This window comes from Leptodactylus fuscus, chromosome 8, assembly GCF_031893055.1.
Source record: "Leptodactylus fuscus isolate aLepFus1 chromosome 8, aLepFus1.hap2, whole genome shotgun sequence".
In the NCBI taxonomy this organism is placed as follows: Eukaryota; Metazoa; Chordata; class Amphibia; order Anura; family Leptodactylidae; genus Leptodactylus; species Leptodactylus fuscus.
In genome coordinates, this window is record NC_134272.1 from 15,786,103 (window position 1) to 15,813,936 (window position 27,834).

The 27,834-nt window shown below is 48.2% G+C and overlaps 1 protein-coding gene across 3 annotated transcripts in view; it reads left to right on the top strand.

Annotated features, from left to right (window-relative positions):
- Nucleotides 1–1,061: 1,061 nt before the first annotated feature.
- Nucleotides 1,062–27,834, top strand: part of AXIN1 (axin 1) — a 29,813-nt gene continuing 3,040 nt past the window's right edge. For 2 of the 3 annotated variants that reach the window (XR_012717390.1, XM_075285901.1), the window contains exons 1-9: nucleotides 1,062–1,251; nucleotides 7,204–8,172; nucleotides 18,286–18,426; nucleotides 18,514–18,610; nucleotides 22,790–22,927; nucleotides 23,824–24,377; nucleotides 24,818–24,994; nucleotides 25,546–25,791; nucleotides 27,558–27,665. Coding sequence is in view for 2 of the 3 variants with exons in the window: in XM_075285901.1 (XP_075142002.1) it covers nucleotides 7,295–8,172; nucleotides 18,286–18,426; nucleotides 18,514–18,610; nucleotides 22,790–22,927; nucleotides 23,824–24,377; nucleotides 24,818–24,994; nucleotides 25,546–25,791; nucleotides 27,558–27,665 (2,339 nt within the window). In the remaining variant the exon portion in view is untranslated. The remainder of the gene's footprint in view (nucleotides 1,252–7,203; nucleotides 8,173–18,285; nucleotides 18,427–18,513; nucleotides 18,611–22,789; nucleotides 22,928–23,823; nucleotides 24,378–24,817; nucleotides 24,995–25,545; nucleotides 25,792–27,557; nucleotides 27,666–27,834) is intronic. The other variant, XM_075285902.1, reaches the window with a different exon arrangement.

Here is a 27,834-nt window from a genome sequence, read left to right on the forward strand (position 1 = left end):
TTTTGCGCAGCACGTGTATCCATGTAGCACGTGACAAAGGCGAGGTCTACACGTGTGAATAATGTACGCAGAACCCTTTTAGTTGAGGCGAATTATGCGCAGTACGTGTTTCCGTGTAGCTCGTGACTAGAGATGAGCGATTAGTATTCGATCGAATACCTCCACGACCTAGGTAGGCGTGTAAGCGGCTGAACACCAGGGGGTTAAGGTCATCGACAAAGGCGAGGTCTACACGTGTCAATCATGTACGCAGAACCCTTTTAGTTGAGGCGAATTATATGCAGTTCGTGTTTCCGTGTAGCTCGTGACTAGAGATGAGCGAGTAGTAGTATTTGATCGAATACGTCCCCGCCCAAGGTATGCGTGTAAGCGCCCGAACACCAAGGGGTTAAGCGTGTCGACAAAGGCGATGTCTACACGTGTCAATAATGTACGCAGAACCCTTTTAGTTGAGGCGAATTATGCGCAGTACGTGTTTCCGTGCCGCTCGTGACTAGAGATGAGCGAGTAGTATTCGATGGAATACCTCCCTGCCATAGGTATGCGTGTAAGCGGCCGAACACCAAGGGGTTAAGCGCGTCGACAAAGGCGAGGTCTACACGTGTCAATAATGTCGTCGTACCTCCACGGTGTCACAGAAAATGCAAAAACTTTGTATTTTGGTCACGTGACTTTATCTCAATGCGACATTTCCGCAGCCTGACTGACTAAGTTCCTCACAAGTCGTCGTGCGACCGTCTAGTCCTACTAATAGGGACATGAAGGAGTCTTTGGAGGAGCTGCCTCCCTGTCATCCTCCTCAGCTCGGGGCTATGTGACAGGACCAGGGATGATCACAGTGACTGAGTTTCTTTCTCCTTTCCAGTCACAGAGATGCAGGGCACGCGCCTGTGGCGGGAAGTAGGCGCGCGCCCCCCCCCCCCCCACCCGACGTCCGCGTGCGCGCCCCCCCCCACCCGACGTCCGCGTGCGCGCCCCTCCGAACCCCTCCCGCGGTGACGCAGAGCCGCGGGGGCGCGCACGCACTGGCAGCTCACTCTCTCCCTCTGCCTCACACACAGCGCACTCACCCAGTGGAGCTCGCCGGGGCATGGCTGCCGGCCCGCAGCGTTCGCTTTGTTTTTGTCTCCGTCTCCCTCAGTCGTAGTCGCCGCCGCCCGCTGCTGGAAGCTTGATGGGTGGCGCTGGAGTGGAGGAAGACGAGGGCCCGGCGCACTATCCCGGGAGGAGAGCCGGCTTGTTTCCAGGGAGGTGAGTGAGACGGGAGCCGAGGGGGGTCATCATGCTGGGAGGAAACTTCGCAGGCGAGCGCTGGAGGCCGCGGAGTGTGGAGCTCGGTACAGGCCGGAGATGTGCCGTCCTCTGGAGCCTGACACCCCGCACACATCCCTGCCCGGGCCTCCGAGCTGTGCCGGGGATAATCCAGGGCCATATATCGCTCTTAGTATTTTTTCTTGCATGTTTCTCTCATGACTCAAATCACATGATGCGTTTTTTTTGCGTTTCTTCTACAGCTGTCCTATAGATTGCAGCCTCTTGTAGCAGCTGAATATTAGATTTTGCACTTACAGTGACATTTCCTAGACATGATGTACGAATATTTGCCGCGTTCTTAGTCATGTTGCGCTACTTTACAGTTGTAGCGACATTTCCATAGGATGTAATCCTGCGGGACGTGACGCAATATTGCGCCACTGTGGTAGCGGAGTGTACAGTATGGCGGTATTTATGTCCGCAGTGTGTTGGTTGCCGATTTGACACTTTGCTTGATGTCAGGATGTCTTTGGATCAAGGTCTGTCCAAAAAACGTATCAGGTGACCCTCGGTGCTGATCCGAACAGCGCTCTAGGATTGACTGTGGTCCGGTTGTCTCATCCCCATCCACTGTGTGTTATGGCTGCTAGAAGCTTCATGTCAGCTGTTAGTGGAGAGTTCCTTTAAATGACACTTACAGCGTTCTAGTAGAACTACAACTCCCAGCAGTCCTGGTGGTATACGTCCTGGTGTCGTCATGTGTCAGATGAGCTGGGATTTGTGTATTTGTTTCATTATTATACATTGTGGTGTCTTGTTACATTGTATCACTTTTTGCGTTCATTTTAACAACGTTTACAACCCTTAAAGCAGTATGTAAACAATGTGACGGGGGGGGGGGGGTGTACAGTAGAGGTCTGCAGGTTTTGGGTCGTGGCGGTCATGTGATGTCACTTGATGTTGTGGTGTTTATAGGATGTTGAATTTAAAGGGATTGTCTACAAGTAGAACGTATATAGACGTACTGTAATAAAAGGACGAGTGGTGGGGACGTATATTGGTTTCCTACGTGTCTGTTCGGTTCTATGATTGACAGGTCTGTGCTGAGGTCCTGAGATCACTGACAGAGCTGCAGGTCTCGGGATATAAACATGACATTATCTATGACACAATGATGGATCTGTCATGTGATGGGGATCACCAGCATTGACTTTTAAGACCCCATGCACATGGGGAAATATTGAAAATCCAGACCGTATATATTGTCCACATTTCCCATACTGACCCCTGGTCTTTTTGCATCATTGTGATGTTGGGAGTCCCTGCATCCCCATGTACTGTCTGTAATAGTGTGCAGGGACCCCTAGTATCATAGATCAGTATTCTCCCTCAGGTCCTGCTCTCCTGACTTGGATGACCTAATGGAGTCTGTGGTCTCATCTGAGTGTGAACGGACCCTAAAGAGAGAGCTGTGGGATAAATTGCACATTAGTCAGATGTTTATTCTTATATGTACATGGATGTCCCATTTAGGGCTCATTTCACACAACATTTTGGATTAAACCCAGGCTGCTGAAAGTAAAGTGCAACCGTATGTCTGTCTGGTTGTATACATCTGCAGAAAAACAACATAAAGGCACAAGCCATCTGGTAGACATATTTTTTGGCATACTGATTTATCGTAATGCCAAGGCAACTGTATACAAAAATGCCGGCCAAAGGTTTGCTGAAGGAACGCTCTGGGGCACGTTAGATGTGCAGTCGGGAGAGCTTCCGAAATGTAGTGACGCAGGTGTCGGATCGCCGTAGCGTTACCTGTCATCTCAATGACTGTATCATATTGTGTGTAAATGTAAAGCTCCTACATCCCCAAAATGATGTACCCTGGTGGAGAGGGGGGCTATAATCCCTGCTGTATACCTACTGTGCGTGAACAACGCTGAGCACCGGCTCTCCTGAAGAAATCCCATTATCGTATTATTAAAGGTGCAGAAATAAGTATCTGCCCCCTTGGTATACATTCTGTAGTGAGAAGTTCTATTTGCCGCATTATCAGAGATCGTGTTCTTGTTCAGTCTTCCTTCGCCGTGTCGCAGAATCTCGTGAACCGTTCGGCTCTGATGAAAAAATGTCCCCAAACCTCATTATTGTTATGGTCGGTGACATAAATCGCACATATGGCTATTTGGTCATGGTGACATCAATTGCCCACAAGCCACGGTACAATTGTGGTTTGCCGCAACGAAGGTGACAGGACGTTTGCAGCGGCTGCGGTTTGTTTAGCCAGTAAGGCCACAATTGGCTTTTATTAAAGGGCTGCTCCTATGATAGACATTTATGGGGTAGAAATGTCTGGTAGAGTGGGGTCACACTTCTGGGGACCCACGTCTGTCTCAAGAACGGCTGCCCCCCGTCTTAGTCACAGTGCATAGTCCGCTCGTGTGCGGATAGGATGTAAATGTCCAACATGGCAAAACCTCTTTCGGCTAAATCCCCATGTTGCAGGAATTGACATCGCCGGCGGTTTTCGTGTAAGTATAATAGAGAGAGAAAGTCTAGAGAGGTAAACTCTACGTGATGCATTTCCACCGCGGTGTTTTTAGTCTGCGGCTCGCTATGTGAAACCTTAAGGGACTTGTATATATCCTTAGGATAGGCCATCACTATGTGTTTGGTAGGGGTCCAGCACCCAGGAGATCAGCTAGTTGAAGAATATGCAGCATTCAGGTCTGACCCGTGGCCTCTTCATTAAGAACAGCCCTGGACGTATCTTTATTATTATTTTATTATTATTTATTTATATAGCACCATTAATTCCATGGTGCTTTACATTTGGGGGTTACATACAATACACAGAATATACAATGTATCTTACGGGGTTGTGTATAATATTGCAGCTCAGCCCCATTTGAATGAACAGGACTGAGCTGCTGCTGTACCATATGACTGAGACTTGTGATGTCATCGGTCTCTTCAAACATCGGGGGCCCTGGTGTCGGACCACCACCCATAGACTACTACTATACATGCCCAGGAAAACCTGAAGGTCGGGACGCCCCAGATTGTCAATCCTATAAGATGTAAAACGTCCCCGTCATCCCGGTGATTGCAAATTGTGCGGATTGTGGGGAATGGAAGGGATTACGTTTTCTATGGTAGAAGTCATTTTCATGGGTTTAATCCTCCAGAGAACGATTTCTGGATGTAAATATGGAGCGCAGCGTTAATAATTATTGCGATCCCTGTGTAATTCGGCCTTGTATTACACGCTTTATTGGTTTTCGCTTTGCAAATTTTTGGGTTTTTTGATCCCCACGGGTTGGAAATTAATGACCATTTGACATAAAATGTGCAAATCCACTTTTCCTTCCATTTGCCAAACACCTGCCCCCCCTAAAATCAAAGTGAAAAGCTGTCCCTTTAAAGTCACGGGGTGACCCGAATAAGAGGCGAGCCTAAAGCCGCTCTCCTTGACGTGACAGGGTGGCTGTTGGCCGGCGCTGTGTGTGTACATTGTGCTATGATTCATGTAGATAGCGGCGGATTAGATCAGGGCTCAGGTTTTTATGTCATCACGTATTTTGTTAGGAGAAATGTTTATGACTTCTTGTTATCTTCGTCCCTTTCATCTCCGGCCGCTCCAGTTCAAAGTACTGGATCTTTTTATGAGTCGGTGAGAACAGCACGTCGCTTGTTATGTGACTATACCAGTGACCGGCCGCAAATTAGGTCTAGATGAAAGGGGCCTCGGCCTGCGGTTTAGTGGAGGGAATATAAATGGTGGAAGTGATTAAACGCCCGGGCGATGGTTCCTGCTTAGGACCTGAATGGTAGGGGTGGCCATACCCAGGAGACCGGACACAGAACATCAAGAACTTTACTTCTCAACTTTTGAGGTTGTTTTTTTTTCATGTTGTCTCATAATTTCGGGTCTTGCCTATTGATGACCAAACGTTGCAGCCTCTTTACCGTGCCAGTGGTGTCATGTGACTAGGGCTGAATTGCAATACCAAGCACAGCCACTACAATATGTGCGGCACTGTATTTGTATAAAGGGGTTTTGTCCGTCCCCAAATCTAAATTTCATTCTGATGACTTGTCCACAGGATACAAGATACAGAGGGGCTTTATTAGCATAACCGAAGGAAAAACATTTGGGATTGCCAAAGCAAAGAATGGTTGGGGGTTGGAGAAGGGGTGTGTGGTTTGGGGGTACGTGCATCCTTTGGGTCTGGTCGTTCTTGTGTGGGTGGGTGGGTTTAAAGGTCTTTGGGTGGTGGGTGGGGGGTTTAATAATCTTTGGGGTCTCATCTTCCTCTTAGTTGGTGACCGCTATATGGGGAGGTGGGGTGGGTGGTTTGGGGTATAACAGTCCGTGGAGTCTCATCTTCCTCTTAGTTGGTGACAGCTGGACACGTATTGGGCAGCGATCTCCACAGTGGTCTCCTCTTCTCCCAGTAGGATGTAGAGTTTCCTCTTCTCGTCTGCAGATGTGGGCAGAGTCTTTCAAAGTAGACGGTCCTCACAGCTGAGTACTTGGTACAGTGTAGCAGGAAGTGGGCCCGGTCTTCTAGGGCCCCTTGGTCGCAGTGTTGGCACAGTCTGTTTTCCCGTGGCTTGTATGTAGGATAAGTCTTCAGTATGGGATCTGTCGGTTTCTGACTCCTCTGCGGCATCGATCCTATTACTTGTACAGAAGCCGCACCCTGAGGCTGATAGGACAGATGATCCGGGTGTCAGACAGCAACAGATCACATCCTGATGACCTATTCTTTGGAGAGGCCTTTAATATGTAAAAATTCTTCTGTTTGGGGTTGGACAACCCTTTTAAGTGAAGAGGCTCTGCATTCACCCAAATACTGTGACCTCTTTAATCAGTTGACCAGTGGGGGGTGCTTGGTGTGAGACCACCATGATCACATTGTTGACTTGCCCTGTTGTATCCTCTGTGGGGTGGATTGCTATTATTTGGCAGATAGTGTTAGCTTTACCTAAGAGTGAGTGACCCCTGCTGTGAATGGAGTGTATATGGAAATATCAACCCCTGGGCCATAATGAAGACTAAACAAAAAGGAGAAAACCATCTCTTTTTGTCAGGCGGTGGGGTGGGGGGTGGTCCCAGTTGTAACCTACTACTTCATTTATTTACATGCATTGCATGTATATATATATATATATATATATATATATATATATATATATATATATATATATATATATATATATTAGGGATAGTCTCATCCAGATATGTATGGCCAATAGCTGGGTATCCCAGGGGTCTGTTGTTTCTCTCTGGCCTTGCATAACCCTTTTAAGTGCATACAGATGGTGTCCGAGTATTTCCAGCTTCTATTGGTTAGTCGCTATTATCCACTTCACATATGACAATGGTCGTTTGCAGGAACGTATGTACGCCCGATCCTTGACACTCCATCACCTGGCAAATGAGCAATTGCTTGTTTGTTGGCTGACCAGACTGTGTATGTGGGCATACAGATGCTTGCAGGTAGACGGCACTTCTTCCCATGTAAACAGGGATGTGCCGCTTGCATAATAGGACAGTGTTGGGTCGAGGGGAGGCAGGTAACAATCTCAGTAGTGATGGCCGCTGTATAAAGGTCGATGCAGATGAGCACTGGTCACCTTATTACATTATCAGTTGGTCGTCGTCCTGCTCAAGCCATGGCGTCTGTTAATGGTCTTTATCCATGCTACTGTAAGGCATTGAGCACCCCAAATAAATACAGATAATGTGATAACCGATATATCTACATCTCTGAGGGGCAGAGACTGGCACCGAAAGTCCCAAGAACACCCAGGACAATCCCTGTGTCCTGCTCATCTCATTAGATCCTTCAGTAGTGAAGCCTTCGTGTGTTTCTGTTGTGTACTATGTGATGTTCTCTCCGATATTGACTGTTCCTGACATATAACGTTCTTATCTTGCAGGAGGCTAATGTTTATCGGGGACCTTCGTCTCAAAATGAACAGATATTGAACCCATATATTCAGCCCGATTTCGTAATCCAACACCGTCAAGATGAGTGTCCAGGGGAAAGGTTTCCCTTTGGATCTAGGGGGAAGCTTTACTGAGGATGCACCAAGACCGCCGGTCCCCGGAGAGGAAGGAGAACTGGTTACAGCAGATCCTAGGCCGTTCAGCCACAGCTATTACTCCGCAAAAAGCGATGGGATCAGGAACGAGACTTCGACGGCAACGCCCAGGAGGCCTGACCTCGACCTAGGCTACGAACCCGAGGGCAGCGCTTCTCCCACACCACCCTATCTAAAATGGGCTGAATCGTTGCACTCTCTGCTCGACGACCAGGATGGGATTAACTTGTTCAGAACTTTTCTGCAGCAGGAAAATTGCGGAGATCTGCTGGATTTCTGGTTAGCTTGTAGCGGCTTCCGGAAGCTGGAGCCCATTGACTCCAAGGTGGAAAAAAGGCTCAAACTGGCCAAAGCGATCTACAAAAAATACATTCTGAACAATAACGGCATCGTCTCGCGGCAGATCAAACCAGCAACCAAAAGTTTTATCAAGGATTGTGTTTTGCAGCAGCAAATCGAGCCGGACATGTTTGACCAGGCCCAAATGGAGATACAGTCTATGATGGAAGACAATACTTACCCCGTGTTCCTAAAATCTGATATCTATCTAGAATACACTACGGTTGGCGAGGAGAGCCCTAAGGTTTACAGTGACCATAGCTCGGGGTCTGGGACGGGGAAGGGTCCACCAGGATATTTACCTACTCTTAACGAAGACGAGGAATGGAAGTGCGACCAAGCGGTGGATGACGACTGTGACAGAGAATCCGTTACCTCCAACATTCTCAACCAGAAAATTATCTTAGAAGCTGCATCACATTGTACCGCACCAGCGAGACGGCGGAGTGACGGGAGAGAGTTCAGGTACGGCCATGCTTACTTCTGACTGTCCGCTATAACTGGTGACCTACCTTATGCGGTGTATTGGGTTTGCTTGGTCCTACAATGTGATGATCCGGTCAGGGCTTGTCTTCTGCATAATACATGCAGTCATACATTTTTGTTTGGTACATGGCCTGTCCCGTTGCGTTCATGCATTGAGTGTATAGGTTCACGGAAAGTATGGATGCAATACCCAGTCATGTGTTTAGGCTGTAGCACACTTGGAGGTTTTGTTGCTTTATTTTTTTAATGCAGATTTTGCTGCAGTTACTTTGAGCCAAACCCTGGAGTGCATTCAGTATAGGTGCTCCCTTTTTTCCTATTTCCCATTCATTTTGGGGTTTAATGTAAAAACGCAACAAAAACACCTCATTGTGTGTCTTCAGCCTTAAACTGGAAGCGTTTTTTGTTTTTGTGTAGATATTGATGCAGTTTTCTGAGGCCTGATTCACATCTGCATTTGTGGAGTCCACTTGGGGACCCCCTGAACGGAAACCTATACGTATTAAAAAGCAGTTACCTAAAGGAAACCCGCGGACCCCATAGACTATAATGTGGTACTTGTGGTGTCCACTAGAAACGTGGAGAGAAAAATGCTGATTGTAGGATTTTTTTTCTCTCCGCATGTTTTGTGCAGAAACCACACGGGCCCCATTATTGTCTATGGGGTCCACGGGTTTCCCAGGTAACTGCTTTTTAATGCATATAGGTTTCCGTTAAGGGGGTTCCCAAGCGGACTCCCCGATGTGAACCGGGCCTTGGCCATATCCAGAAGTAGATGTAACGGGAAGTAATAGTATACCGTAAATTTCTTCTTTATATTCATTTGCTTATGAATCTTGTCCTAAAATGGCACGTTTGTTTCCAACCTTAGGCCCTACACTTGAAGAGGACCTTTCACCGATTTGAGCACAGGCAGTTCCATATACTGCTGGAAAGCTGAATTCAGCGCACTGTCTGCTTTCCCGATCTGTGCCCCGGGTAAAGCACTATCGGTCCCGGTACCGTAGCTCTTTACAGTCAGGAGGGCGTTCCTGACAGTCAGTCAGGAACGTCCTTCTCCACAGCAGCGCCTATCACTGTACAGTGTGAGCGGGGAGGAACACCCCTTCCCCTCCTGGTAATACTCGTCTATGGACGAGCACTGTGAGCAGAGGGAGGGGGCGTTCCTCCCCGCTCACACAGTACAGCGCTATAGGCGCTGCTGTGAAGAAGGATGTACCTGACTGACTGTCAGGAACGCCCTCCTGACTGTAAAGAGCTACAGTACCGGGACCGCTAGCTCTTCACCCGGGGCACAGATCGAGAAAGCCGACAGTGCTCTGAATTCAGCGCATTTTAGGCTTTCCAGCGGTATATAAAACTGCCTGTGCCCAAATCGGTGAAAGGTCCTCTTTAAAGGGGTAGTTCAGGAATTGCAGATCTCTGGCAGGAGGCTGCGGAAGGTGAAAAATTAAAATACTCAACTGTCCCCGGTGCTGCGGTGTCCGGGGGCTTTTTCCCAGCGAAAATCATCGCTGCACGTGACTGTGGACTCAGTGGTCATAGAAAAGGACATGAGGCGTCACTGGCGACATCCCGTGTCCTTTCATGTCAGGCATGGTGTGGACTTCCGCTGGAACAAATCCCCAGTCACCGCTGCCGGGGATTCCAGAGTCCCGGGGACAGGGGAGTATGATTTGGTTTTTATTTATTTTTAATTTTTTCCCTTTTTCTACCTCCTGCGGATATGTTATTCCTGAACAACCCCTACAAGAAGTTTGCCAAAATTCTAGGGGCAGCTTAGGGTACCATGCTAATGCAGGTGGGACATAGGAGTAGGAGTTGTCTGTTGTGTATGGGGGTACCCCAACTCTCCCCTGACGACAGATATGGGAGGAGATGAGGGTTGAGCTGTAGGATTTCGATATACCCCATCCTTTGTTCTCAGGGAGATACGCTGATGTCAGAACCTCTGCATGTATACGGCGGTGTCGGGATTGCCTTGAATAAGTTACAGGACGTATCTGGGGACAGGAATCAGCATTGCCATTCCCACTGTCTATATGGCCCTGTAACGCCATGTTCGCCCATAGATTGTCGCGATGCCGCCCTTGTACCGGCGGTGCATTCCTTCGCTTTCCAGACTTTTTTTTTTTTTCTTGTATCCCCCAAAGCGAGACTCCTTTGTAAGAAAAATCACAGCAACAAAATGCTGCGCAGACGGGTAACAAGATGGAGCAGGTGCACAATTCAGTCACGGCCTTTATGATTCCCAGGCTGCAATAGATTATTAATGAAAAAAAATGGAAAGCCTCCGCATGCAGCCCACAGGGAGAGCGCTCTGATCCATTGTTCAGGGGGCTGCCGCTGCTTTTATTTCTGTCGTTTCACTTAAAGGGACGGCAATTTGCATTTGACAGTGAAAGTCTTCCCAGATTGCACCTTGTAAATGCTCATTTATTGCCCATTTCCTTGGCCACAGGGCAGTGCCTGGTGGGAACTTAGACTGGATCGTTGCAGTACTGTAAAAAAAACTACTCCAACAATGGTGCAGTGTCTGAATTAGGCCCCTAAAAAGAGATGGTGTTGTGTCTAGAGGGCGCAGCTCCCAGCTATGTAGGGACAGACATTCGCTGACCCCTCCCCACTTATCCTTTAACCTAGGGATAAGCGTCACATTGCTGGGGGACCCTTCACTGGCACCCCCAATGATCAGGAGATTGGTGGCCAGTCCCCCTTTAGCCACCCTTAGAATGAAGTACCAATGCACTTGTGGGCCTGCAGTTTCCAGAAGTCCTATAGAAGTGTATGGAGAAGTGGTTATGTATACACATCACTACTCTGCTCACATGGGGGCCAATGTTATCTTCATGGCTGAGGGTCCCAGAGGTCAGGTCTCCAGGGATCTGATGCGCCTCCCCTCTCCTCCGGGATAGGTTCTCAATGTCATTAATGGGAGAACCCCTTTTAAAGGGATTTCCAGGATTTGCTTATCCTTAGGACAGGTCTTCAATATGTGATCAATAGGGATCAGTCACCCAGGACCCCCACAGATCAGCTGGGTGAAGAGACTGTTTCTTTTGGGTGTGTACTGAATTCTTAGCACAGCACCTTACCTTGTATTGTGGGTATGCTTCCATTTGAAGCTCAGCCCCATTGACTTGAATGGGACTGAGCTGTTGCTGTATCATGTGACCAAACTGGGAAGAGGCTGCAACCTCATCAAACCCCATCCTCATTTGCATGTGTAATGAAATCCTAGCTGATAACAGGGTGCAATAGCTTGCATCCTGTGTAACATTACATGACGTCTAGGTATAGGACTCCCCCCCCCCCCCCCTTAGATTTGACATTTCCTCTCCCCTCGGTCCGCAGCCCTAGACTCCCGTTCTGGACGTCCACGCCAGAAGCCTGTCATTCAGCCCGATCGCCGGACAGTCGCTGCGGTTTGTTATGCTTGTACGGGTTCAGTACATATGCGGGGCTGACGCCAGGGGCCCCGCCGTCCGCTGCTGTTTACTTTTATAAGCCGCTGACCATAGAAGTTATGATCCGTGTGACCTCATCACACATCAAAGGCGGGGGCGCCTATAGGACGGCTTTATGTGCTGCAGGACGGATGTGAGGCGCTGCGCTCACTGCCATGGAGATGGCTTTTGCTGATGCAGGCTGCAGCCCTGGTGTTTTTTTTGTTTTTTTTTTCCTACTCACTTACAAGACGCGACTTCAAAGTCTTCCCCGGGTGATTCAGAATTTCCAGCAATTTTTTTCTTCTTTTTTTTTTCTCTTCGGCGAGGAAAACGTTTGATGCTCTGGAAATAGTGCGCTCGCTTTACACAGATCCGGGGAATCAGCTGACCTTTACATTTTTTTTTTTTTTTTTTTTTGGGGGGGGGAAAGTTGATCCCTCCAGAAATGACAGCTTGCTCATTTTTCCGTCTAACATGAAGTAACGGAACAGAGTTTTGCTATTTACTATATTTATACCTTAGATTTTCGAGCGCTGCGTGCCGTGCGGTCGCTGCCGGAGAAGCTGCCTTTGATTTTTTTTTTTTTTTTTTTTTTCCCCACAAAGCTCTTTTCATTCGGCTTCTGAAGTCTCGAAGCTGATGACATGTTTACGTATAGCCCCGGTCTATGGTGAATCGGTGCCCAGGATTCTCATTATACCTCGTAAGAATAAAGAGCTCTGGCGCTGTAGGGGTTATTCTTAAAGGGAGAGGCGACTTTTTAGGCTGCCTCTTGCCCTGGAGCATTACATGTTTCAACACTGCAAGGAATCTTAAAGGGATTTTACAATTAAAATCGAATTATTTGTCCCTAACACGAAGGAATTGCTTTAAGAAAGGCTATTCTTCTCCTACCTTTAGATGTCTTCTCTGTGCCGCCGTTCGGTATAAATCCTGGTTTTCGTCGGTATGCAAATGAGTTCTCTCGCAGCACTGGGGGTGGGCCCCAGCGCTTAAACAGCAATGGAGGCGTCCCCAATGCTGCGAGAGGACTCTTCAGCGCCTACTTCATCTTCTTCAGGAATGAGTCTTCTTCTTCCAGCGGTGACTTCAAACTTCTAGGCCTCGGGCAGCCGACTGCTTATGCCTGCCGGCCACAACAGAATGGCTTCTTACAATACTGTGTAAGTGACCATTTTCCTGTGGCTGGCGGGCATGCACAGTCTGCTTTGCCCAAGGCCTAGAAGTTTGAAGCCAACCCCCAGAAGAAGACACAAAGAAGACCCGTTCCTGAAGAAGAAGGGGGCAGCTCTGGAGAGTCCTCTCGCAGCATTGGGGACGCCTCCATTGCTGTTTGAGCACTGGGTCCCGATCCCAGTGCTTCAAGAGAACTCATTTGCATACCAGCGAAAACCAGGATTTCTATGGAACGTCGGTACAGAGAAGACATTGAAAGGTAGGAGACGAATAGCCTTTCTTAAGTCTATCCCTACGTGTTAGGGGAAAAAATTCGATTTTAATGGTAGAATCCCTTTAAAGGGATTTTTCCTTGGAGTCAGCTCTCCCTAGAATAGGTCATCAATATGTGGTCAGTGGGTTCCGACACCTGGGGGACCCCCTCACACCAGCTGGTTGAAGAGGTCGCAGTGTTGGCCGGGGTTCTCTGCATCAGGACACCCTGGTTAATAAAGATTTCCATAAAGTAGACATCCCAGAAGTAGAACGATCCACTGATGAGCGACTTTCCACCCTTGGCTGGGGGGGAGGGGAGGGTTACCAAGGTAGGGATGGACTATCAATATCAGATTGGTGAAAGTCGGGCACCCCGCGCCTGCACGAAGGAAGCAGACAGCGCAGTTCTCTCTCTAGTGGCTGAGTCAGGTCACTGCAACTTGGCTTCTGTTCCAGTGTATGGAAGCTGAGCTGCAGTAACCAGGTCTGACCACTACACTGTGAACAGAGCTGTCCACTTCCTGCTCCATTGTGTACCTGCTGCTGAGAACAGTTGCTGGGTGTCATCCTCGTACTAGAATTACATTGATCACCAATTCTTAGGACATGGTGGAAACCCCTTAAAGGTACACTTGGGATACCTGTTGGCTCGACACTTGTTTTGATAGCAGTTACATCTTGTCTGACTTCCTCTTCCGGCCGGGATCGGCTGAGGGCACTTGTCCTAGTTAAGTGGGGGGAGAACGCCATTGCCAAGGGAACAACAGGATCGGGATATAGAAATTCAATATGGCTGACACTTTCTTCCCTGTCTTCTGCTGTCAGCGAGAGTCAGTAGGCTCGTATACACATTAGGTGGTTAGTCAGTCCCAAGTGAACCAGAAATAAACTTATCTCCACTGCTTGTGAGGCTGTAGGAGTTTCTGCATGCCTCTGAAACGCACAGTCTTGCAGAAACTCTGCAAAGAACACACGTTGCCTGGCTCCCTGTATTCTCCTGCAGACCAGGTCATGGGGGGAGGCTCCTGCTGCAGACCAGGTCATGGGGGGAGGCTCCTGCTGCAGACCAGGTCATGGGGGAGGCTCCTGCTGCAGCCAGTTGTCTTACAATCAGACACAGGACCATGTAAGGGAGTTAGGTCGTCATGGGCAATCTTCTGGGACACTGTGTATTGTAGCTTATGTATATCCCATACCGTGACCCCTCATCTATGGGTGTGAATAGAGAACTGCTAACATGCACTATCTCGGAGTGATTTGATGCGCCCAGTCGGCCATGTATGTAGCACTGCTAATCTCCTATCCTATCTGCAGTGTATGTTTGGTATGCTTTGTCTCTCATGTGTCGGTGGTTGTGGTAGGTCTGTGCCCGCTGCCTCCCACCAGCCTCCGCTCCTCAGGTTTCATTACATGCAATGAGGCACAAAGCGCGTTTCACGTCTTCAGCCACTTTGTGTAAATGTATCTTCTGAGTGGGCCGCTCTCCGGGTCGGGGGGTGGGGGGGACGCGGGGGTAGAGCAGCTTGCGTAAACCGTTTATAGTCATACTGGATCCATTTGTAAATTCCTCTCCTCCAGCTGAGCTGACAGGAAAGAAAAGCATGGCCAGAAAGAAAGAGGGAGCGAGGCCTTCTCCATCGTCCTCTACACAAAGCTCCAAATATGTAAGAGCACCGAAAGGGAATTATCATTAGGAATAATTACCCCCGTACCAGTCTGCTGGGTGACAGCCCCGAGCAACATGACAGGGCTGGGAAGTCATTAACTTTTATTTACACAAAGGCAGCTTTACGCGGCGCGTTCCCCGACCCGGCGCTCATTTCCACCATCTCCATAGTCATCAAGAAGAGCACATCAGATCAGGTTACTGGATCCCCCCCCCCCTCCTGCAAAATACATTTACTGAAAGGCCGTCTTTTCTACAAGCGTCTGAAGTCATTATACTGATGGGGTGGGAGTTTTTGCAATTTTTTTTTTTTTTTTTTTTTTGCACAGTCACGACCAGCACTTCAGGGCTGTAAGTACACAACAATGGCGCCTCTAAGGGTGATGCCTTTAAAGATGGCTATGCCTATTCTTCACTTAAAGGGGATTTTATCCACCGATTCTGGGGTTCAATACCCAGAGTGTACAGCTATCGGCCGGTCTGGCCTCAGGTTACCACAAGCCGTGACACCGGACAGGACCATGAGCAACTGCGTTGCAGAGGTAACGTCCGTTTTGGGTCCCGACATGGAGGACAGACCCCTAACAGATCACATACTGATGGCTTATCACATGGACTGGTCATCAGTATGTACTTTTGATTTGACCCCTTTAAGGAACAGGCCTCAAGTCTGCAGCCCTGCGGATCAGCCAATCGGATACTGATGGGATAGATCATCCGTATAAAAGACCACCTCGGGGCCAAAAGACTTCTCCATCATCTCACACACACTCGCAAATACCCTGCAGAGATACAGTTGTCTAAAATGAAGACATGGCTGCTCTCCTGAATTGGACCACAACTTGTCTGAAGTAAACGGGGCTGAGCTGTCCTACCTGAAAGCCTTTGGCACGTTGCTGATTTTGGATGTTTTGGAAATCCCTTTAAGACAAAGACTACATGCCATCATTGGCCCTGGCGAAAAATCACTGCATCTCCTTGCCACTCAATAGTCTTTGCTTGCAACCAGTCACTGTGTAGCCCTAATGTCTGACATCCTGCAGCCACCACTAGAGGGTGCTCTCTGCATACGTATCTTAAATAAGAGCCATATAGAAAATATGCAGTCAGCGCTCTCTAGTGCTGACTGCAGGTAGATCGGTCAGTTTAAAGGAGTTCTCTCATGATGTTCACCCCAGCCCGTATGTATTATTAGGGCAAAATTAGGAGACAAGAGGAGGTCCCCTGTTAGGGGCGAGAATGGAGATTTGTTCTGTAGTGGCAGATTCCTGTTCTGGTGGAGTTTAGCCGTCCTCGTGCTACAAGAACAGCCATTGTTGGCCATGTCAGAAGTCAGTCTTGCTCCTGACACCCCAATATAGAGTGTCATCCTCCGGACAACCCCTTTCTGTCCACCCCTAGTGATCCATGGGCAGCACCTCGCACCTCCCTGCACATTACACTCCCTTCATCCATGACTGTGGTTTCCTAATCCATAGGGTGAGATAGACCCCGAACAACACGTTCCATCCCCTCCCGCTTTCACCACCAGGCGCATATTATACACCGGAACGAACATCGGCCGTCATAAAATATTCCAGATGTGTTTTCTAGGTCAGAGGTTGAAAACTTTGTAAATGAGAAAAAGGTGGAAAAAGGTTTTATTATGGAGATGCAAAGGAAGGAGCCGTCTCTTCTCTATCCTCCCATTCCGTGTAATGTATCTCTGTGTGAGTGGGGGGCAGTCACCACGCTTATGATCTTCCACACATGACTAGAATGAAAAAACTGCAGTGAAGACTGACATGGTCGTACTAGGAGGAGGTGAGGACTGTGTAATAATACAGAAGATACTATGGATGCTACAGGCGACTCTTACACTTGGCCACGTTTGGCATTAGGGGTACTGGGCAATTTGGAAATGGGTTATGCCCAAAAAAATGTTATCATCTGATTTGGTTCTTGTACTGGGATGTTTGAGGATATCAAAAATCAGCTTTATGGTAATATACAGTTCTATGTCCCAGCTTTTCAGTCTTGCAAGGGGTGCAAAATTTTTGACACGGCACCGTCATTGTCACAATTGACCCCCTTTTGAGTTTCGTTTGCAGTAAATGGCCGAACGTCAAGTTACTGCAGAGCCCTAGAGCCTGGAATATATTCTATAGGAATATACAGTGGGAGGAAGGAAATGCTCTATAGCGCCACCTATAGGTCGCTAACATGTATGTCAACATCTAACCCTTGCGAGAGCCTTCAAACAAGACTCGCACATCACTGGCTTGGCTGATCTCCCAGCCGCTTCTGTCTTTTTGTCCCTCATCTGTTTAGGGCAGGGGTCTGGTTATCTGGGCGAGATGTTTTGGGGCGGTGGGGTGTCGAGTTTCTTAGTAGATCCAGCTGGTTTAAGGAGTCTTACAGGCAGTGAAAATAAAAATAAAATGCAAAACTAACCAGAAACCTACTTTGTACTGCGGCTCCACTGTCTACAGATGGGTCTTGTCTCTTGTGGAGGGGGATTGTGGCCCGGCTAATACCCCTGCGGCTAGTTTCTCACTTAGAGCTAAGCTCTCTGTCGTTCAGGTCTGCTCGGGGACCCAAAAGATGGCCGACACCTGCAGACCTTATAGACTTTAATGGGGTCTGCCAGTTTTATACTGAAAGTGAAAGAGAAAACTCCTCCTATGGTGTTCGCAGGTAAGCGCTGCCTTTGTGGACGGCTCTCAGTCTTCCCCCAATGGAGATCCCAGCACAGGCGTGAAACTAGTCCAAATAATTTGTTACTTCTATAGCGCCTGCATATTCTGCAGCACTGTACACAGGTTGTGGCCATTCACGAGAATTTTTATGGTTTCCCTACGCCAGTATTAAGTTCCTGAATTTCCAAGTCTCCGGCCCCCTGATAAATCCGGCGTACCGACATGCCCCAGAGTCGAAGTCTACACAGGTCAGAAACTGGAGCAGGTTTCGGGGACGGCTCACCAGGTTTCTGGTGGGCATTATAATAAAGTCACGGGGCCGAGACATCCTTAGGGCGACTTACGAGGGACAGGATAAATGGTGCGGACAAATAAGAGTCCTATAAAAAATTGGCGCAGATGGGTTAATTCCCCCTGTGCGTGTACTGACTGTAAAAATGCAAGAAATAAGTGAATTTTTTGGGAAATTTTGTCCCCACTTCTTTTCTGCAAGCCAAAAACCGCAGAAGAAAAATGTCCCTCGAGCTGCAGGTGTGAACGGCTCCCAGTGCAGATCTGTGTCTCCAGGAGCCGGAAGAATGCGTTCATCAATAACATCCCGAATATTTCTCCTGTTCTGTGATCAAAGGGCTCATTGTGGTGGTGAATCTTCACTCGGTTATGTGCGATCATGGCTGGAAACTTCCATGACGTGCGCACCAGAAGATAAAACTACTAAGTATGGAGCAGGAGTTCTGGAGGGGAAGTTCAGCGCGGCTTTGATGCCCTGTGACCGCTCTTCCTCTGCATGGAGTGTTGTATAGACCAGGGATGTCCAACCTGCAGATGGTGCAAAACTCATATATATGTCTATTTTTACTACTTCTAGGCCGGGGACGTGGAGGGAGCCGGTTAACCCTTACTATGTCAACACTGGGTATGCCATGGCACCCGCCACCAGTGCCAACGACAGTGAACAGCAGAGTATGTCAAGCGATGCGGATACCATGTCTCTGACAGACAGCAGCGTGTAAGTACCGCCACCGCCATGATGGTCACATGGTATATATCTGCTCCCCCTCTATTACATAGTGACGGTTGTCTCTCCTTATTACAGCGATGGGATTCCACCCTATAGACTACGGAAGCACCATCGGCGGGAAATGCAAGAAAGTGCCAAAGCCAATGGACGTGTGCCACTACCTCACATTCCAGTAAGTCATGGAGATGGCTGCGGGTGTAGGATGGGTATATGTGTAAAGGGGTCTTTGCAGCACTATCAGATGTTTAGGATAGGTCATCAGCATAACATTGATAGGGATCCCACTTGTGACTCCCCCGCCGTCAGCTGTCTGGCAAGAGCGTCTTCCTCTCCTCAGGCCTGTAATGTCATCTTCGTTGGTCACATGACTGTGCGGCAGCTCTTCCCTGCTATGATGAATAGGACTGTGCTGCTATACCAAGTCCGGCCACCATAATGTATACACTGCTATACCAAGTCCAGTCACTATAATGTATACACTGCTATACCAAGTCCGGCCACCATAATGTATACACTGCTATACCAAGTCCGGTCACCATAATGTATATACACTGCTATACCAAGTCCGGCCACCATAATGTATACACTGCTATACCAAGTCCGGCCACCATAATGTATATACTGCTATACCAAGTCCGGTCACCATAATGTATACACTGCTATACCAAGTCCGGCCACCATAATGTATACACTGCTATACCAAGTCCGGCCACCATAATGTATATACACTGCTATACCAAGTCCGCTCACCATAATGTATACACTGCTATACCAAGTCCAGTCACCATAATGTATACACTGCTATACCAAGTCCAGTCACCATAATGTATACACTGCTATACCAAGTCCGCTCACCATAATGTATACACTGCTATACCAAGTCCGGCCACCATAATGTATACACTGCTATACCAAGTCCGGCCACTATAATGTATACACTGCTATACCAAGTCCGGTCACTATAATGTATACACTGCTATACCAAGTCCGGCCACCATAATGTATAGACTGCTATACCAAGTCCGGCCACCATAATGTATACACTGCTATACCAAGTCCGGCCACCATAATGTATATACACTGCTATACCAAGTCCGGCCACCATAATGTATACACTGCTATACCAAGTCCGCTCACCATAATGTATACACTGCTATACCAAGTCCGGCCACCATAATGTATACACTGCTATACCAAGTCCGGCCACCATAATGTATATACACTGCTATACCAAGTCCGGCCACCATAATGTATACACTGCTATACCAAGTCCGCTCACCATAATGTATACACTGCTATACCAAGTCCGGCCACCATAATGTATACACTGCTATACCAAGTCCGGCCACCATAATGTATACACTGCTATACCAAGTCCGGCCACCATAATGTATATACTGCTATACCAAGTCCGGTCACTATAATGTATACACTGCTATACCAAGTCCGGTCACTATAATGTATACACTGCTATACCAAGTCCGGCCACCATAATGTATACACTGCTATACCAAGTCCGGCCACCATAATGTATACACTGCTATACCAAGTCCGGCCACCATAATGTATATACACTGCTATACCAAGTCCGCTCACCATAATGTATACACTGCTATACCAAGTCCGCTCACCATAATGTATACACTGCTATACCAAGTCCGGCCACCATAATGTATATACACTGCTATACCAAGTCCGGCCACCATAATGTATATACACTGCTATACCAAGTCCGGCCACCATAATGTATATACACTGCTATACCAAGTCCGCTCACCATAATGTATATACACTGCTATACCAAGTCCGCTCACCATAATGTATATACACTGCTATACCAAGTCCGGCCAACATCCATGGCTAGTAAAGTGCTTTTCTGATAGGAGGTAGGAGATGCGTCTCTTTGGCATGGAAAGGGTTAATTGGGGGCTGTTGAAATAACGACATCCATGGCTGATGGGATTAACCCATCAGTGTCCAGTCTTACTTTGGTAAGTTTTGCTTGTTGCCGACTTCCGCTATAGGAAACTTTCCTACCGTTTCTGGTTGCGCCTGTTGATAAAGTTTTCCCGGTCGCCGCAGTCAGGCCCCCCCCCCCTATTTATTCCACATTGTATGTCCTTGACGGCAGATGAATCCTTCCCTTATACTCTCACATTTGCCATGTTAATTCATTAGCCTGCGTTTCCAGCAGAGGGCGTCATCAAAATAAAAATGGTCGGCTCCGGTAATTGACTGTGACAGTCTCTGCCGCCGTTCCCCTGATTAAAGCCATGTAAATAGGACCCCATCACCGAGTGATATATGGGAACGTGTTTATGAAGGGCTATGACCGCGCATACAGCCGTTCCTGGGGATTAATCCACCGCTGTGAGAACACGCTGGAAACTTCTGTGGGATATCCCAGAAATCCACTCTGTTTATTTGGCATAATTAGCTCCGGAGTCTGAGGAGGTCTCGGGGTGTCATTTACTTCATTTAACCTATATATACCGAGCACAGCGCTCCTACTGTATGTACAGCCCTCCTACTATACGTACAGCCCTCCTACTATATGTGCAGCCCTCCTACTATATGTACAGCGCTCCTACTATATGTGCAGCCCTCCTACTATATGTACAGCGCTCCAACTATATGTACAGCCCTCCTACTATATGTACAGCCCTCCTACTATATGTACAGCGCTCCTACTATATGTGCAGCCCTCCTACTATATGTACAGCCCTCCTACTATATGTACAGCCCTCCTACTATATGTACAGCCCTCCTACTATATGTACAGCCCTCCTACTATACGTACAGCCCTCCTACTATACGTACAGCCCTCCTACTATACGTACAGCCCTCCTACTATACGTACAGCCCTCCTACTATACGTGCAGCCCTCCTACTATACGTGCAGCCCTCCTACTATACGTGCAGCCCTCCTACTATATGTACAGCCCTCCTACTATATGTACAGCGCTCCTACTATATGTGCAGCCCTCCTACTATATGTACAGCGCTCCAACTATATGTACAGCCCTCCTACTATATGTACAGCCCTCCTACTATATGTACAGCCCTCCTACTATATGTACAGCCCTCCTACTATATGTACAGCCCTCCTACTATACGTACAGCCCTCCTACTATACGTACAGCCCTCCTACTATACGTACAGCCCTCCTACTATATGTACAACCATCCTACTATATGTACAGCCCTCCTACTATACGTACAGCCCTCCTACTGTATGTACAGCGCTCCTACTGTATGTACAGCCCTCCTACTGTATGTACAGCCCTCCTACTATATGTACAGCCCTCCTACTATATGTACAGCCCTCCTACTATACGTACAGCCCTCCTACTATATGTACAGCCCTCCTACTATATGTACAGCCCTCCTACTATATGTACAGCCCTCCTACTATACGTACAGCCCTCCTACTATATGTACAGCCCTCCTACTATACGTACAGCCCTCCTACTATACGTACAGCCCTCCTACTATATGTACAGCCCTCCTACTATACGTACAGCGCTCCTACTATATGTACAGCGCTCCTATTATACGTACAGCGCTCCTATTATACGTACAGCGCTCCTATTATACGTACAGCGCTCCTATTATACGTACAGCGCTCCTACTATAGGTACAGCCCTCCTACTATAGGTACAGCCCTCCTACTATATGTACAGCCCTCCTACTATACGTACAGCGCTCTTACTATATGTACAGCCCTCCTACTATATGTACAGCGCTTCTACTATACGTACAGCGCTCCTATTATATGTACAGCGCTCCTACTATACGTACAGCCCTCCTACTATAGGTACAGCCCTCCTACTATACGTACAGCGTTCCTACTATATGTACAGCCCTCCTACTATACGTACAGCCCTCCTACTATATGTACAGCGCTTCTACTATATGTTCAGCCCTCCTACTATATGTACAGCCCTCCTACTATACGTACAGCGCTCCTATTATATGTACGGTGCTCGTACTATACGTACAGCGCTCCTATTATATGTACGGCGCTCCTACTATACGTACAGCGCTCCGATTATACGTACAGCGCTCCTATTATATGTACAGCGCGGTACAGCGTTTGGAGTCCTGGGTGTTTGGAGTCCTGGGTCCTACCAAACACAATATCTAAGTCCTAGAACCCCTTTAATGCTCCTTTTGTACAGAGATTCCTGGCCGTGCATTGAGCTTTAGGCTTATACCTTGTGTGATGTGTATTCTCTGCTCCCCGCACTATTATATACATAGTTGTCTTTTCTCCTGAGCCATGTTGTGAGGTAAGCCCTGATTGCAGTCGTTGCAGAACCATTCACTGAACCCCTTTATTGTCTCCCCAGCGTACATATCACATGCCAAAGGATATTCACGTCGATCCTGAAAAATTTGCTGCTGAGCTCATCAGTCGCCTGGAAGGAGTCCTGAGAGACCGCGAGGCGGAACAGAAGTTGGAGGAGCGACTGAAACGTGTGAGAGCTGTGAGTGTCCTGCACCTGATGTATCCACATATCTGAATGTGGTATGAACACGGCCCCGCTTTTTTCCCTCCCAGCTGGATAGCTTGGCCTTTACACTGCAGCTCATAGATTATTTACCTGGCACAGAAGGCGCCACCGTTGCTACATACATTATGCAATCTCTAATCCGCACTCGCCGGTCAGACCTATAAGCGTTGTTTTGTGCCCCCACCTTGAGAGAGAATGAAAGGTGCCCACTCAACAAGGTCAACGGGCACAAAACCTCTGAAAGTGCAAACCTGTGGTGCCACCTAGTGGCTAAGTTGTATTTAGCAGTTTCCATACTATGGTTTTGAGGGTAAAAAAGAGGTTTCCTTGTTTGTTTTTTTTGCATAATTTATGGAGTAATAAAGGTTAATCGTTTTATAATATAACCCAGGGCCTCCATAGATCACAAGGTTGAAGAGGCCACAGCAGTCGGGAGAGCGCTGTGGCCTGTTCACTGAATGCCAAGAACTGCGCCGTACGTTGTTCACTGGTTGCGCTTGGGATTGCAGCTCAGCCCCATTTATATGAATGGGACTGAGCTGGTGCTGTACCATGTGACTGAACTGGATGTCACTGGAGCAGGAAAGAGGCCGCAGCAGCTGATCGGCGGTGGTCTCAGTGATCCCACATTAATGACCTATCCTAAGGGAGAGGCCAAGGCGCTAATGATTACTGAGCTCTTCTCTGTGCCGATGATGTCATATTCATTGGTCACATGGTACAGCAGTAGCTCAGTCCCATTCAAATGGATGTGATACCAAGCACAGCCACAATACAAGATATGGCGCTGTGCTTTGTATTCACTTAATCTGACACCCCACCCCCTCTGATTACAAGTACTAATTTTTTTAAAATCATTTTTGCCACAGGAAGAAGAAGGGGACGATGCGGACATCTCCTCTGCACCTTCAATGGTTAGCCACAAATTGCCTTCAAGCCAGCCTTTGCATCATTTCGGTTCTCGATATTCCGAAATGGGTTGTGTCGGGATGCAGATCAGAGACGCCCACGAGGAAAATCCAGAATCCATCCTTGACGAACATGTGCAACGTGTCATGAAAACCCCAGGTTGCCAATCTCCGGGCACTGGACGCCATTCCCCAAAGCCACGCTCACCAGACGGTCACTTGAGCAAAGGCCTCCCGGTGTCTGTGGGAACAATGCAACTTGGGCACGGCAAGCACTCAGCCAAATCCAGCTCCAAACTGGAAGCGCCCAACATGTATCACCACAAGCACGTCTATCACCACGTTCACCATCACAGCGGGGTGAAGCCGAAGGAGCAGATAGAGGCCGAGGCCACGCAAAGGGTGCAAAGCAACTTTTCATGGAACGGTGACCCTCATAACTATGCAACCAAATCCCGCAATTATGCAGACAGCATGGGAATGGCCCCCAATCCTATGGATTCTTTGGGCCACAGGTATGTACAAGTGATCACTTAATATCAAAGGCCGAGTGTGCACGCCAAGGGAGGGGGGGACTGATTCCATAGCAGAATGCACTCAATGTTAGCCGGGGGTCTTCTGTGGTGGAGGTTTACATTTCATAGTCAAGGGACAGGACAGGACCACCTGAAGCATCGGAACACCCCCCACCCCCATACATCAGAAGAATGTCGACCTGCACACTCGGTCATATGTATGAGGCCTAAGGAAAGTTTAGTTCCTTGGCTCCTATGTAGTTTAATTTCAATCCTTCCCTTGTAAATGCAGCTCTAGGTGTGACTAGAGTATACAACATAAAGGTTTCTCAGACCGGTGCACTGACCATTAGATGATCTGTATCCATTGAGGCCGTCTTAGGATTTGCAGCTTTTTGCTTTTCCCAGTTCCTTACATCCCATCCTCTCCTTTCTTCCAGTGGCAAAGTCAGCATGCTGGCCAAGAGGAACGCGAAGAAAGTGGATTCTGGGAAGCTTGAAAGTGCCAACTACGAGGCGCCTCCGGTTCCCGAGGACGCCGAGAGACACCAGAAGATAATGCAGTGGATCATAGAAGGCGAGAAGGAGATCAGCAGACACAAGAAAACCGTCCATAGGTCAGTGACACGTCCACTCGTGCACAGGCTCAACGTCTTGTCTTAAAGGCACCTATCTGCTTTACGTGACAGAATATTAGACAATGGTGTTCCCACATCCATGTATGTAGTGCTTCAACCACGGGGCGGACTTGGTTACTTAGAAGTTAAAGGGGTTGTCTAGGACTTGCACCTATCTATAGGGTAGGTCATCAGTATGTGATCGGTGGGGGTCCAACATCTATGGCACCTAAAGAGGATGCAGTGCTCACAAGCCCTTGCGCTAATGATGTCACATTCATTGGTAACGTGGTACAGCACCAGCTCAGTCCCATTCAAGAGAATGGACTGAGCTGCAATAACAAGCATGATCACTGAACAATGTACGGCACTGTGCTTGGCACTGTCAACAACAGACACTGCATCCTCTTCAGCCCACTCATCTGTGGGTGTCACATAAAGGATAGGCCTAGGATGCAGATTTCATAGCATAACCGTGTATCCATAGGAAGCCTTGAGGTGACGGGTTTTCTTAGATTTTGACCTTTGTGATGTACCAATTCTGCCCGCAGCTCATCGGGTGCCAAGAAGCAGTCCGCTCATGATGTGCCTAGACCACTCTCCATAGAACGGCCGGGTGCAGTCCATCCCTGGGTCAGCGCTCAGCTACGCAACGTGGTGCAGCCCTCTCACCCCTTTGTCCAAGACCCCACCATGCCGCCCAATCCTGCCCCCAATCCACTGACGCAGCTGGAAGAGGCGCGCCGGCGGCTGGAAGAGGAGGAGAGAAAAGCTGGAAAAGCGCAAGTCAAGCAAAGGTATCCAGCGACTATTGCTGTGTCCTACATGTCACATCCCGCATGTTCTGTAAAGGTGATGTCATCGCTGGTCTTGTATCGCTGGTAGGAAGCTAAGGAAACATTTAAGGGGTGTTCACTTTGGGCCATCCCTTTTTGTTAAGATGCCATCTTGATAAGATAATCACAGGGTGTACTGCTACTGGGGTCACCAACTATCTGCTGTGATCTAATGGAGGGACGGGGCAGAAGGTGTCTAGTTTTCTGCAGTGCCCCCGCAGGTGAAATGGAGGATTACACGAGTGCACTGTCCATTCAGATGCTCGTTGTAGCTGTTCTCCATACTAAATGGCGGGGTTAGCCCTGACTATATTGAGCTCCACTTCCTCTTCTCAGGCCGGTGTCCATTGGTCGCTGTTCATTTGAATGGGACTGAGCTGCAGTACCAAGCACTACCACTGTAGAATGTACAGCACTGCTTGATGGGGAGTGGAGAGGCCACTGAAATCAGTATTATAGCCGTAGAATACCCCTTTAATGAGTTTGATGCCCCCCCCCCCATCCCAAATGAATCCAGAACATCCCAATACTGTAGTGAAATTAGTTTTCTGATATCGGATGGCCCCTAAGCCAGATAGGACAGATCTCTGGACGTGTTTTTGTTGTGGAATTCCTCTGTTGTTCCTCCTGTAAATGTGTGAATACATCAATAACTGCACATACATTCCCCTCATCAATGACACCTATCCAGGGTATAGTACACTCCTCATGATAGTTGCTTTGATGGGGTTTTTTTATGTTTTATTCTTCAGTATTTGCCCTATATCGGTTCTCTTAGCGGGGGTTTCTGGGACTTCAGTATGGATGAGCTGTCCTTAGGATGGGTCATGGTGGGGGTCCAACCCCTGGCACCTCTACCCATTGGATGGCAGCATCTGCTTCTTTGTTTCCCCGTTCATTCTGCAGCAGCCATGCCCCATATTGTAGCGCAGGGCCAATCACTTGAATAGGAATGAACTGAGGAGAACTGCAATACCACGCACAGCCACTACTAGATGTATGGCGCTGTGCATGGTAAACAACAAGGGGGGGGGTGCTCTTCAGCTCAGATCGGTGGGGGTGTCACAGTTCAGACCCAGAGTCCTAAAAACTCCTTCAGCAAACCGCAGCACCTCCTGCCTCATAAGCCAGGTAAGAGGTAGATGCATGATAACACTGTACCTATTGGGAAAGGACATAGTAGTGCAGCCTCAGGCTTTGGGCCTGTAAACCTCATACATTGCATTATAAGCAGTCCGCTCGTCCTATAAGTGAGATATTAGAGAAGTTCTCAGGTATTGCACAGTACAGGGAGCTTTGTCTTTGTATATTATTTATATTGTCTTGATGTTTGGCCTGTAGATGGCAGCGTGTGTTTATAGGGGTCAGTGACCCCAGGTTGTATAGGTAACATGTACTGGAGACCCTCGATCCCGAGGTTGTGTTTTCTGTAGCCTCCTGAGGCACGCACTTTGGGGCATGCTGCAAACGTGCTTCTTATGTCCAGTGTATTGTGCTGTTGATTAAAGGGTTAAGTAGGTAAAATATTGCCCCTACGTTGCAGCAGTATTATTGGTGCCCGTTTTTACCTTGATGTGATTTGTATTTGTGAGGATGTAGCAGAGCTGGTTGTGTCCGTGCCGTCTGGCTCTCCGCCTAGTGCATGCTGAGGGTTGTTGTCTTGCGGCAGGTTGGAGATCTCCAATGCGTAGAAGGACATATTCTAATCTATGAGGGTTGTTCTCTAGGTATGTTCAAGAGGTTATCCAACGGGGGCGCTCTTCTGTCAGGCCACCGTATATCCCACTGCTGAATGTGGTACCAGCGGTCTCCGACATGGACCTCTCAGAGTCACAGTATGTGCCCCTCTTCTTTTCATGTGTCATTTTGTCTAGTGGTTAAATCCCATCCTCACGTAGCGCCCCCTATATGTGCGTCTTCCTATCGATTACTTGTCACCCCCTCCCCCGTCCTGCCTCCTCAGTGTGTATTAATAGGATATGTAGTTGTGTCCTGTGCACTTAG